Source organism: Mya arenaria, chromosome 13 (assembly GCF_026914265.1).
Source record: "Mya arenaria isolate MELC-2E11 chromosome 13, ASM2691426v1".
Classification (NCBI taxonomy): Eukaryota; Metazoa; Mollusca; class Bivalvia; order Myida; family Myidae; genus Mya; species Mya arenaria.
The window spans coordinates 12,280,755-12,294,958 of NC_069134.1; the positions used below are offsets into that span (position 1 = coordinate 12,280,755).

The window sequence follows — 14,204 nt, forward strand, 5'->3', positions numbered from 1 at the left end:
ATACGATTTGATAGCTGATTGCACATCTATTTCCAATTCGGATACATGACGTAAGGTCCAATTGCCATTAGACAGCGGACCCCTTAACTGTCTATCATAGATACTTCACGCGCATATGGCAGAGTGATCTATGAAAAATAGACGACTTTACCAAATCATGTAGATCGACAAAATGCTTTCACTGAAAATAATGTTGTTGTTTTTTCACCGTCAAACCTGCTCTACATGATATGGAGCTACAGTAAATATGGTAAATCCTCGATTGTCATTGGTCCACAAATATGTGCGAACATTTGGCGTTCCATTCTCATAGTATTACTAACCATGACTTTCCACAGTAATTTGCAGCATTGGATATACTAATCCAGCACATATAGGTGCAATGCAGTCCAAACATGGGGGACGATACATGCCATGCCTTCAGCGCTTTGATTCTGTTGTGTGTCGACAACGATTTATTTAGTCAATACAATCGGAACTCCTCGGTTGAAGTCAATATAGACAGAAGAGTTAACTCCCTTTAAATTTACGTCACACCCGAGTTGAGTATCAAAAATATGCAAAATATGTAGGTAAATTTTATCATTGTGTTCACTTCTGTGTAAACATTAACTAAAAAAAATGCTATATTATGTTTCTATCTTCAAATAAACGCTTATTACCAGGTTGTCATAAATTAAATAAAGGATAATTTCATATTGTTTTTGAAAAGGTAGCTCAATTTCCGCCATTTGCTAAGTTTCCTATGTTTTGTTTACAAACGTTATATCAAAGAAGTCGTTTGTAATCATTAAGACCTGTATATTGCTTCTTCAAAATATGATTTTAAACACGTTAAACAAAAGCACTTTTGAATTAGGTTTGTCAAAAAATGCAGTCAATTTGAACCAGTGAACTTGTTCTAAAAATAACTTTCTTGTTTTACAAAACATTAGAACCACTTGCAGTGGTTTAAGTACATGGTAGCCACAATAATGCGCATTAAGGGAACTTTTTTCAACATTTGGACATTCATTATGTTCCCGGTAGAGTCGTCAAAACAAAAATTGTCAAATTCTGAAGCAGCTGCTTATATGGACTAAGGACATGGCTGCTCTAAATTGCATTGATTAAGTCTTGTACATCAAATATTCAAAAATCATTGCCCAAAACTTATTGTTTTATCCATGTGACAGAGCAGATTGGGTAACACCTTCTATTTCCATAAGAAACTGTAAGCCATTATATGAATCATAATATTGTTCATACAAGACACATGTTCCAGGGTTTCTGCCAGGACCCTTCCGCTGGCAAGGCTAATTACTAGTCTAAAATAATAGACTTGTTATAATCCCTAATGTCTAAACGGGTTTGTGCAAAAACCGGAGGTGTTTGAAAAATATTGAAATTGTATTAAATTTTATGGTTGAAATGGATACTAAAGGTTTTTATTCATATTTTACCATGGAAGTGCAAAGCTATTTTGCACAAAACAAACATTTAATGCATTAAAACACATTATTTACCTTTCTAATAAAACGAAAGTTGACTGACACAGACAACAATTATGCCAAGCGGAACAACTAGACCCAATCGTAATAACTCGGCCACCTCCGACAAGCTTCGAGATAGACCTCGTAAATACAATCGTAACAATTTAGTCATGGCTGAAATGTTCGGATTGTTGTAAAATTGTGAACTGCAGCCTTGCAGGTACCCTTCATGTATATATCGTTATGTTTTGAAAGAATGAAATGAAGGAAAAAGGCAAACTCATAATTATTCGTTAGATATTTATTTTTTGTGTACGGAACTAATATAAAATAACATTAGCTGGTAATATTTCTTGTTTTTATGATATTTTATTGAAGCAATATGCTTAAACCTGGAATCCCGATCAGAATAACTACCCACTTTTCGTACAAAACAATTTGTACGTGAAGTATTTGCCATATCAAAAATACTAAAAAAAATCTGTCAACGTACAATTATTTGGACTAGACTAATTACCATCACGCGTTAATTGTGCCTACATGCTTTAATTTCCGCAGCAACAAGCCGTATCATAACATTATCATCAATTTGGACAATTCATTTGTTTTTGCTGCAATTGAAACGGCTTCAAAAGACTCATTTGCAATCCCTTATTCTTTAGCCGACCGCCTTTAAATTTATGAGCTGTTGCAGTTTAAATACACCCAAGTATAATCTCCTTACATGAAAAGGTAAAGGTCGAGGTTGTAGCCATAATTTTGAATATTCTATCCAAACCCTTACTGGAAACAGCCTTGATCTCATAATTCACATGCTCAAGACTGGTCAGTGTTCCAGCATGAAGAGACCGTGTTTTACATCTTTTGCTTTGACGTCAAAGGTGGCAAAGGAAGACTTGAGAACTATCAAAAATGAATGAAAGAAACATTTTGCAAATATTTTTGTGTAAATCGGATTGTAGAAGGTAACTTTTAATCAAAGCTTCAGAACAGTAAACTTGTTTACAATACAGGAAATTGCACCATTTTGAAACTTAAATAAAATTTAAAAAAAAGTTGGACATAGGACACACCCGCCCCTAACCCTCCTCTCCCGACATTCCTTATGATATTTCTGGTGGAACCCCTGTGATCCAATATCTTGGTAAAACTGCCTGTAGAATCCATTTAAACTGGGGCTCCATGATGCTAGAGCTCAATAACTGCTTTGGTTCTTTGCATGAACTTCTATAGTTCTTACTTGAAGGTGACAAGGGGATTACTATAATTCTAATCTGCAAATCAAGTCAAGTCAATATTTGTTAATTGTCAGATTCCATATAATATTTGCATGTATGTAATGCTCGATCATGTTAATATGAGATAATGTGCATAATAAAACAAGTAACATTTTGGTATATCGATGTGCATAACATCTAAACCAAAGAAACCCTTATAGAAAAAAGGATCAGGATTATAAACAGAAATTGTCAGAAGCAGATCTGAAGTACCCATGATATTAATTGTTCCAATTTACTGCCTCTTAATGACAGTTTTACTCCAATGTATTTAAGTTTCCAGAAGATGTTAATTTGACATTTTTGGTACAATTTTTTACATTCTCTAAATCGGATTCTTTCGACTGCACATGCATTGAAAAAAGTCAATTTTTTTTGCGTATTCTTTTCTGCACAGTGACGTCTAGAATTTCCATTTCATTTAGACCAAAATCTTTCATGTGGTTAACTATGGACTGTTGCAACATATTGCCGAGAAATGCATAAAAACTATGATAACAGTGTTGCATTTTTATTTATTTTTCAGTTTAAATGGGTTCTTATCTTTTGAAAGACAATTTTTAATAATTGAAAATATAATGAAGTTTTTACATGAAAATTGTATTATGATATTGAATCAACTTCATACTGTAAGCAGTTGCCAAAGCATCGACAGAAATCTGCATTTGCATAGAGAAAGAAGAACCCAAATTACTTCAAAATTTCAATTCATTATACAATGGTTGAGCATAATTTCTTGTAAAAAATACATTTCCTCTCCATTTTTTTGGCCTTGGAACTATTTCAAAATAGGTGCGTTCATATCCATTTTCAGTAATTTGTATAAACGATACTTTACATCACTCAATTAAGAAGTGTCCAGAAAAAATTGTGAAAGATTTTCTGTTGTTTTTTTATTGTTTTTAGAACTGATATCCCTGGCATGATAATTTCTTCTAGCAGTAACATAATGTGTCCATTTTAGAATTGCCTTCAAAATAAACACTTGTTTGTTTTCTATATCTAGATTGAAGAAAACTTGACATTAAGATGAGTGGAGTACCGCCGCATCATCGGCGGTTGGAGGCAGTGGAAGAGCGTCTCAAAAACCCAGCCTCTGAGTTGAACGTTGACAGCCTGCTGGTAAGATTCAATCACATTTGTTAAGTCTGTTGAAAAACCTTTTTTTAGTTTGAATTGACCAAGAGTTTGGACCTGTTTGGTTTTAGGTAATTGGAGGCTCAATATGAAGAACAAAGTGCTGTATTGCATTACTGGTAGTTTGGAAATGAAATATTGTTCTGGCTAGCTTATTTATTAAAAATGTCCTGAATGTATTTTTATAATTTTTTATTTTCATATATGTTTTTCATTTTTTTTTGCTGCTTCTGGCTGAAGTTTAAACATATTAGAATGGTTCTTTATTCTTTGTCTTCCGTCTGCCAGCTTAACTTCTACCACTACAAAATAATTCTTTTAGATATTTCTCTTGAAATGAAGAGAAAACAGACTAGTATGTATTGAAATCAAATATTATGACTATGTTCATGTCTAGGCTAAATGACTACATCATTTTGACTGGGATTTCTTAACACACTGATTAATGAAGCTGTTAACATTTGATACCAGGAAAGTGATGGGAAGTGGATTTTTTTATCATTTTCAGTGGAATATATAACATGTATTAATAATAATATTACATTGGCCTTTTCCAGGGTTAGATAACACCTGAAAACTATGTCATTTTAATATTATTTTAATAAAGGAGAAGATCAATGTTCTTAGAATAATACATAATTGAAATATCAGTTTTATTCTGGGACCTGTTGCATCATCATTCATACCCTTTAATTGGTTTTCCAATTTCCCTTACCCTTTATCAAGATAATCTATGGGAGGTTTTTTATAACAGATACACACATTATTATACCTGTTGTTGTTTTATAGTATTGCATTAAATGCTAAATAATATATCTTTTCTGTGATTAACAACAGTTTTACTTACATCTTCTTATAGTCAATCTTCATTCAGCCAATTACTGTCTTTATATTCATAACTCACACAAGTTTACCTGGTGCTTTATTGCAGAAAAGTCATGCCAGCTCTGCCATAATTACCTAATTTTCCCTCTCTTCATTGATAATTAATTAAAAGTTTATATTTAGCTGATATGTTTTACCAGGTAAAGATATTTATTTTTAGCTGTGGGGATGGTGAAAATAGTTCCCATCAGTAATGGCTTCTTTTGTTTATATCGGTGAAATATGGTGCCTTATTGTTTACTTTTGTTGCTTACAACTGTCTGTTTCTGCCCAAGGTGTTCACAAATAATCGAAAAGCCAGATGTATAAAGGCCTTGCCAGTGATCCTGTTAATGGGGATATAAATGTTTATAGAATCAGTTCTGAAATGTATCCAAGTTACCTGGTCAAACTTGAACAAATCTTGCACTTATATTCACAAGTGTAACTCAACCCAAACTCATAACTGCACAAAGATAATGGAGGTAGGGCATTCATGACAAAATTGACCCAGGCCAAACAAGCTGGTCGGAATCTTTTGCAGTAAATAAAACAAATCTCTACACATCTTATTAACATAATTATATTTGATGACCGCATTTTCACATCAATTTTTCTAGTAATTATAATAGATTTCCTAAATAGTAGTTTTATTGGTCAGTTAAGGCAAAGTTAAACTTTTGATTCCATATGTGACGCTCAATTGATAATATTCAATTGAAATTCTGTGATACTTTGTTAATAAAATGGCCCCTACTCTATTGCTTACACTATGAAATTTATTAGACTAGAATATATCAGATCCACATATTTCCTGAATAACCTAATGTTTCTTATCCGATAATACTGGGGTATTTTGTCAGTCACTTACTAGATTTTTACAGATTTAATAACTAGACAAACATGCTAATATAGCATTATCCTAGGGTGAAATATTTGGCCTATTTTCTTTCTACCATCAACCTTATAGTGAAAATCAACATTGCTTTGAAACATTGAAAGATAATTTATATAGATAAATCAGCAATTTACTGAGTTGAGACTGTTTTCAGACTTGATAGTGTGGTTATAGATTGTAAAATGCATGAAGAGCTCAGAAAATAAAATTAATGTGTTTGTGATGTGACGCAATCAAATGCATAAAGATAGCTCATTTACAGCTAGATATATTGTTTAAAAAAAGGTAAACATGAGGCTTGCTTTTAGATAAATGAGCTGAATCGCCATTATAGAATTACAGCATACAAGACAAACAAACGTATTTAATGGACACATGTTGTAAAAAAATGTAAGGCATTTGTTGTAAATGAATTTACTTCCTTGACCTTAGTATTCATTGTTTGTCTGCCTTGTGGTTTTATCGTTCAATAGAATGTCAGTCAAACTGACTGTATTAGATGTAGAGTAAAATTTTAAATGAGATTAATGTGTTGTAACCCTGAAGTGGAAAAGATGACCAATAGTGAATACCCACCATATTAGGAATGTTTACAGCATAGATTCCTATTGGGTATTCTATCTCTCACTTCTCATCTAATATTTACTGTAGTTTTAATCCACCTAGAAACACACACACATTGATGTCCAGCAAATTTGTACCTGCTCATAAAGTAATATATTAAATGGATATGATATAAATCATAAATCAATTATACCCCTTACAATTCAGGATGGGATAGTTGCGTTGGTTCGGGATCTGGACCATCAGGCCATCCGCAGCAGGAACAAGAGCGTAGAACAGTTCCTCAACAAATGTAAGGAATAACAGGGATGTGATTTGTCCGCATATTTCCCGGCACCTGGGACAAACAAAATGATGATATAAAAAAGTTGTTGCTTTCGGTTATTACTTTATTTGTTGTTAGGATTGACACTCTAGTTTGCTTCAAATTTGAAATCATGAGAGCCCCCCGAAAGAGCTTCTTAAAAGTCAGTTTTGCTCCTGAAGCAGGGTGCTTCACCCCATTTTACCCCATTTTGGGCCTTAAGCACCCACCCAACCCATTGCCGAGATGGTTTCAGCGCTTCAGCTGCCAAATAAATCACATCCTTGAGTATTTGTGTACTTGCTGAACTTGTTTTATACTTGTTTTCCATAGTTTGTTTTGTACAATTGATGAATAACAATGAGACCATTTCCTGGTTAGAAAACAGTGCTGGGGTCAGTTTCGAAAGGCCTTGAACAAATGTACCGAGCACCAAAGTATGTGTAATAGAGATTTTCTTTGATATCTCACTTAAGTTTGTGATTCACCCAACAAAAACATAAGTCAAACCTACATGTACATTGTATTTTGTGACACGTCGGAGGAACTAACACTTTCTTCTTCTTACAGACAAAAATTCCTTTGATGTTATAACAAAGAACCGCATGCGCCATGACGACTTTAGTGTGATAAAGGTGATAGGTCGTGGGGCGTTTGGTGAGGTACAGCTCGTGCGACATAAGATCTCAAAATGTGTGTTCGCTATGAAACTACTCAGCAAATATGAAATGGTACGACAGTTGTACACATATTTCTATGTTTAAATTTTCATTTTATTTTCACGAGAAATATTGAAAATTTATTTTGTTTTCTGCCAAAGGAATTGCCAGTATCTCAATAAAAAACCAGTTTATTTGAATGAGGATGTCATTGGATGGGTGTGTTGGCAGGTGTCAGTGCATCAAACTGGTGGTTGATAACGCAATAACTTAAGTCAGGAAGAAAGTAAAGTGATTAAACTTGGTATATACAGTATGTGTATACCACGTGATAAATTATGTCATATATGCCATGTAAGAAGGCAACATTTTGCTTAAAATGAAGACTTAAATCAAAGAGAACTTCTTTTACTACACCATTTAAAATAAATCAAAGGGCAGTCTTAGCCGCTTAAAGAGCCACGCCTTCATTTTATTACCGGAGTTTGATAAGGTGATAAGTTTAATCAAACACTTTGACAAACCTGTTTCCAAAATAATGTTTTGACAGTGCTCCGTCAGTATTATGAAAAGTTTGAGTGTTTTAAGAAACTACACTCTCAATCAAACTTTGGTAAAAGACCGAAGGCGGGGCTCTGTAAGCGGCATAGACTGAGCTAAGTTTCATTTAAAATGGTTAAGAAATGGGAAAGTTATCTTTGTTTAATGTCTACATTCGAAGCAAAATATTGCCTTTCAACTGTTGCATTTATGACGCAATTTATCATGTGGTATTCACACACTGATATAGCAAGCTCAGACACTTGTATTGTATTTTGAGTATGTGTGATTAAGGTGACTGTTATTTAATATTAAAAAAAACGTTTAGTGAAGGAACTTGGTTTGATGTATGCTCACATGGAGATGTAGCTCGAGATTGCATTTTGAGTATGTGAGGTCAAGGTTACTGTCACTAAAAGTAGAAGAAACAGTTTCCAATCAATAACATTATTTAGCAATGATGTATAGTAATGACACTTAGTAATTAGCAAGCTCATAATTATGGAGACATACTTTAGAAATGCTTTTGGCATATATGGGATTACTGTTACTCAAATATAATAACTATAACTAGTTATATTTGTGAAAAATTCAGATTGCAGCATTTCTAGTTCAGCTTTGGATTCTGCTCAAATCACTTGATCCAATATGAGTCTTTAAATGTCTGAAAGTATATTGTATTACATTTATGAACTTGTCACAGTTTTAAAGAATATTTTAACTGTTTCTTGTGTAACTTTCAGATAAAGCGAGCAGACACAGCGTTCTTCTGGGAAGAACGTGAAATAATGGCCAATGCCAACAGCGAGTGGATTGTTCAGGTAAGAAGTGAAACTCCATGGGTTGACATATTGTGACGAAAATTGGTATATAGGAAGAGTTAATGGAGACCTTTCATTGGATGCTTTAGTTTACCCTCTCATGGACCTGTTATTAATGGGGCTGAGGGGCACAAGCAATGCCTCTGCCCTAGTTCACCCTCTAATGGACCTGTTATTTATGCGGCTGAGTGTCACAAACCATGTCACTAGTCTACTATAGTGAACCTACTCATGAAAAGTGTTATGTATATAAATGTGTTTGTTTATACATTATGATTGATTTTGAAAGTTGTTATAACAGAAATGTTTATATTATGTACATGTTTATATTATATGTAACTCATTTGGCTGTTGGCTTATAGTTAATAAAAGTCTTCTTCTTTTTCTATAATTGTGGCAAGGTTAAAATGGTATAAACAACCAGTCTCCATGTAGTTACTTTGTGTTATATATGTATGCAACATATTAATTTCAATCATGTTTCTAATTGTATCATTCTTACTTGTTACAGTTACACTATTCATTCCAAGATGAGAAATACCTGTACATGGTGATGGACTATATGCCTGGAGGCGACCTCGTTAACCTCATGAGCAACTATGACGTACCTGAAAAGTGGGCAAAGTTCTACTGTGCAGAGGTTGTACTCTCCCTAGACGCAATCCATTCCATGGGATTTGTTCACAGGTATATGGGGCTTGTAAGGAAAGTGTAAGGTTTCACACAAATGTCCTATATGCAGTGAAGAGGTCAAGTATACAATTGCAGCCAGTTTTGCTTATCAGCTGTTGAAGTAAAATTGTTTGATACTTACTGCTGTGAAATGTTACAACACACTGTTTTATGTCATTACATGCCTTCCATGCTATGAACCAGGCTTTACAAATGCTTTTATAAACATGTATTCACATTTTAAGCTAAGTAATGTACAAACACATTTTGATACCTGTCTTTACATACAAGCTGTGTATTGTAGAGATGTGAAGCCTGACAACATGCTGCTGGACAGACAGGGTCACTTGAAGTTGGCTGACTTTGGAACATGTATGAGAATGGATCGTGTAAGCCTTTTGTTGGAGAAGGAGATAGACAGCGATTCACAAACATCTCAAGCCTGATTTTCAGACCCATCTCTTAATTCTGCTTATCATAATTTCATTTTAATTTAAAATGGCCCAGATTTCTTAAAATTTCTTATGGCTCTTATTACAGAATTAAGCTAAGCTCACTATTTTTGTTTCCTATAATTTGTTTAATATTTGAATCTATTAGAATAATAAGACTACAGATACAGTTAATTTTAAAGTTGAGGAATATCAGAATGAACCATTCTTCATTTATCAAAACCAAATTTAAGTATGTATTTTGGCTAACTAAAATAAGCTACTTAAGCCTGTTAAGTTTTATAAGAAGTTTCGAGGATTTGGACCAGAAGCATTACTAGTGAAAGCATGTTTGTGTAACCAATAATTGGTTTTGCTATAGTGAAGTTTATCAAATATTGGCTCCATGTAATCAGCAATTGTATGGGGATATATTGTAGGATCAGGAAATTAAATTAAATAATATGTTGAGTGTCAGAAATCCAATTAAGATAATGACTTGTAAATACTAAGATTTAAATTGTCTTAACCTGTCTATTTGTTTAAAAAAATGTTTGATTACAACCAAGGAAAAACAATTGAAAAAAACAAACATATATTGCATACATGTTTATTGATAAGACGGCCCTATTTCCACTGTATTTAAAAAAATCATGTCTGAACAGCTCAGGCCCTCTAAGTGAATATTAGCCCTTAACATGGCTGACCTTGGCTTAGTCTCCAATCCAGGCCCCCTAAGTGAATATGTGCCATTAACATGGCTGACCTTGGCTTAGTCTCCAACTCAGGCCCCCTTAGTGAATATGTGCCATTAACATGGCTGACCTTGGCTTAGTCTCCAACTAAGGCCCCCTTAGTGAATATGTGCCATTAACATGGCTGACCTTGGCTTAGACTCCAACTCAGGCCCCCTTAGTGAATATGTGCCATTAACATGGCTGACCTTGGCTTAGACTCCAACTCAGGCCCCCTTAGTGAATATGTGCCATTAACATGGCTGACCTTGGCTTAGTCTCCAACTAAGGCCCCCTTAGTGAATATGTGCCATTAACATGGCTGACCTTGGCTTAGACTCCAACTCAGGCCCCCTTAGTGAATATGTGCCATTAACATGGCTGACCTTGGCTTAGTCTCCAACTAAGGCCCCCTTAGTGAATATGTGCCATTAACATGGCTGACCTTGGCTTAGACTCCAACTCAGGCCCCCTTAGTGAATATGTGCCATTAACATGGCTGACCTTGGCTGAGTCTCCAACTAAGGCCCCCTTAGTGAATATGGGCCCGTAACATGGCTGACCTTGGCTGAGTCTCCAATCCAGACCCCCTAAGTGAATGTTGACCTGAACATGACTGACCTTGGCTGAATCACCAACCAAGACCCCCAACGTGAATATGGGCCCTGAATATGGCTGACATTGGCACTAGCAACAGCAGGTTGGATTTGGCTGTTTACTATGGATGATTAGATTGGTAGAAAAAGTGGACATTTAACAGAATGGGCAAGTATTTTGTGGTGGTTAGAACTAAATGGTGCCTTTGCTTTATAAACAATGTTTTCTGTGTATAGGATGGTATGGTGCGGTCAGACACAGCAGTTGGGACGCCAGACTACATCTCGCCAGAAGTGCTCAAATCTCAGGGTGGTAATGGCTACTATGGCCGAGAATGTGATTGGTGGTCCGTTGGCGTCTTTCTCTATGAAATGTTGGTTGGTGAGTGTTGGGATGATTTAGTTCTATTGTTCTTAAGTTTAATGATAATAGGATTATTCTGTTCTGTTCTTACATATCCCTTAAGTTTATCAGGATATTTTCTTGTAAAGGTACTGCTGTTCCTCTGCAATTTGTTTTGAAGAAAGTACGAAAGTAAAGTTTATAAAGTGATGCAAACTTAAAAAGGACTGAAGGAAGTTGCGTTTAAATGTTAGGCTACTTGTTAATAGTTTAGTATTTTATAGCTCGAAATAAATCACACAAAAATGCTAAGTTTTTTAGAACTCTAAATGTTTTGGTGTTACGCCTTCATCTGATGATAAAAAAAAATCATAGAACTGAATATTTGATTTTAAGCAGGTTTTCACAAAGTGAAACCTGGTTATTATAATGACATACATTGTTGTTCGGGCAGGTGGGCGGGCAGTCTGTGTCAAACTTAACCATGAAGCTGAATAACTTTAGTTGAGGCTGACATAACTTGACCAAACTTTGTATATAAAAAGAGTTTATGGAGACCTTTCATGGGATTGGGTTTGGGGCCCCTGGGGTCAAGGTCATGGTTAATGTTCCTAAAAATAGAAAAATGATTGAAATTGAATAACTTAAGCTAGGGTTGACATATCTTGACTAAACTTGGTATTTAGGAAGAGTTTATGGAGATATTTCATTGGATTGAGTTTGGGGCACCTGGGGTCAAGGTCATGGTCACTGTTACTTAAAATAGAAAAACGGTTGAAACTTAATCAGAGAAGGATGAAGTTCTTCTGTCAATCATTGAAAACCTGGTTTCGTTGCATTGCATTGTTTCTTGTTTTATATTCTTAGGCTGAAGACCAAGACATTAAAGCTTGTGTGTTTAACCCTTAGCTACTTGAAGGAAGTTTTCATGTGTTCAAGTTTGTATATTTCAGGTGATACTCCGTTCTATGCAGAATCTCTGGTTGGTACATATGGAAAGATCATGGACCATAAAAACTCTCTAGAATTCCCCAATGATATTGAAATGTCCAACGATGCCAAGAGCTTGATATGTGCATTCCTCACTGATAGGTGAGTCAGGAGAGCCTATAGCAAGAATCAGCCAATTATTGTAATGAGGTATTTGCATTATGTCATGAGGATGTAAGAAGGTCATTTGAACAATTTTAGTTTGGCATCAAACATCCCCAGTAAAAATCTATGTTTTAATATCACATTTAATTCATAATGTTTAGATGTACATCCATTGAAAACTGAACTGTTTCAATGAATTTATCCCTAAAAAATCAAAATATTTTTTTTACAACATACTTAAATATAATGATGCATTTGCAGAAATGAGCGACTAGGGAAGCATGGTATCGAGGAAATTAAGGGCCACCGATTCTTCAAGAACGACCAGTGGAACTGGAGTAACATCAGGGGCAGTAAGCGCGCTCTCTGTCAAGTAGAAGATTAAAGATATTCCATTTATACATACTATCCACCCAAGGATGGCATGCAGGAATTGAACCGTCCCTCTGATGTTTGTTAAATTAGAAGCAAAAACAAACAGGAGTTTCCCTCATAAAATTTCTTTGTTTTGCCTTCCTCGGTGGGTTTTTATGTTTAAATGGGCTCTCACAATGGGTCAAGTTGTATAATAACTAGCTGAATAGAATAGCTTTGGTTAAGGATCTCTGTTTTTATGTTGTTTCTAGAAGCTTCACATGTAAGATTCCAGCTAGGAATTTGTGGAGCCAACAGCTGATGTTGTTCCTCATAATGGTCTTATCGATTAATAGTGAAGCAGCTATCTACATTTATGTTAAATACGTTTTAATAAAAAGAATAAGTGTTCATGTGATTAAACAGCTGATATCCCCTGTTAGCGACCCCGCCGGTGGTTCCGGAATTGATGGGGGATGATGACACGAGCCACTTTGAGGATGTGGAGAAGGATAACAGCCCAGAGGGAAACTTTGAGGTGCCAAAAGCTTATGCTGGGAACCATCTAGCCTTCATCGGCTTCACATATAACAAGGAGTATCAGTAAGTGTATGGTCTCTGGTTACAGACTAGATCAGATATTTTGTTGTAATGTAAAAAATCAGTTTTTCCAACTTGACAAGAGTATGATGTTAAATGATTTCCAAGTAGAACATGCTGTGGTTAAGTCTGGGCATTAAATGCCAAGAATAAGGAGGGAAAATCTGGCTAGCTATTTTCAGTTGTTGACAATGACTATGGCCTTTAGTCAGAAGATGAAAGAGACATGTTGTAACGGGTACCAAGACCTTGTATGGTTATTATACTGTAATGTTGAACTGTACCTGATGTTGTTACCTCAATGAAACATGTTGGAACAGTGTCAAACATATCTGTTATTTCTTCTTCATTTTCAGGTTATTGTCATCAGGGAAAAGTGCAATACAAACAAATGTAAGTCTTTAATCCTGGCTTGTACTTATGGGTGATAAATGGTGATGGTAGTGTGAGTGGTTTTTCTCTCACATTGGGTCAAGTCGTAGGATTATTAGCTGAATTGAACTCACTGATCTTTATGAAAATCTAATGTTGGCATTTCATAAAGTTGGTATTTACTATTTTACATGGAAGATAAAAAATATAATTTCTTGTTTTATGATCTAATTTAAAAAACTTTGATGAGATATTAATACCATGGCTTTCTAAAAGTTTACGAATGATTTGGAGTGAAGTTTGCAGTTTGTTCTTTGATTCCTAACATTAACAATAAAGGAAAACAAGGTTGCTGTGTTTAATAGTAATATCTCTGCATTGTTTTACCTACGAAGCATGGCAGACAAATAAGGACTACTTTTTCTGGTGGCATCAGCTGTGTCACACTTATGTCTCCGATAGATAATCTTT

The 14,204-nt window shown here is 34.9% G+C and overlaps 1 protein-coding gene across 1 annotated transcript in view; it reads left to right on the top strand.

Moving 5' to 3' along the window:
• Nucleotides 1-504: 504 nt before the first annotated feature.
• LOC128213467 (rho-associated protein kinase 1-like) overlaps nt 505-14,204 on the top strand; it is a 36,123-nt gene continuing 22,423 nt past the window's right edge. The window contains 12 exon segments of the mRNA XM_052919192.1: nt 505-568; nt 3,756-3,871; nt 6,420-6,504; nt 7,087-7,247; nt 8,459-8,536; nt 9,048-9,223; nt 9,513-9,597; nt 11,207-11,351; nt 12,266-12,404; nt 12,669-12,760; nt 13,205-13,364; nt 13,718-13,754. Of these exon segments, the coding sequence (XP_052775152.1) occupies nt 3,779-3,871; nt 6,420-6,504; nt 7,087-7,247; nt 8,459-8,536; nt 9,048-9,223; nt 9,513-9,597; nt 11,207-11,351; nt 12,266-12,404; nt 12,669-12,760; nt 13,205-13,364; nt 13,718-13,754 (1,251 nt within the window). The 5' untranslated portion in view covers nt 505-568; nt 3,756-3,778.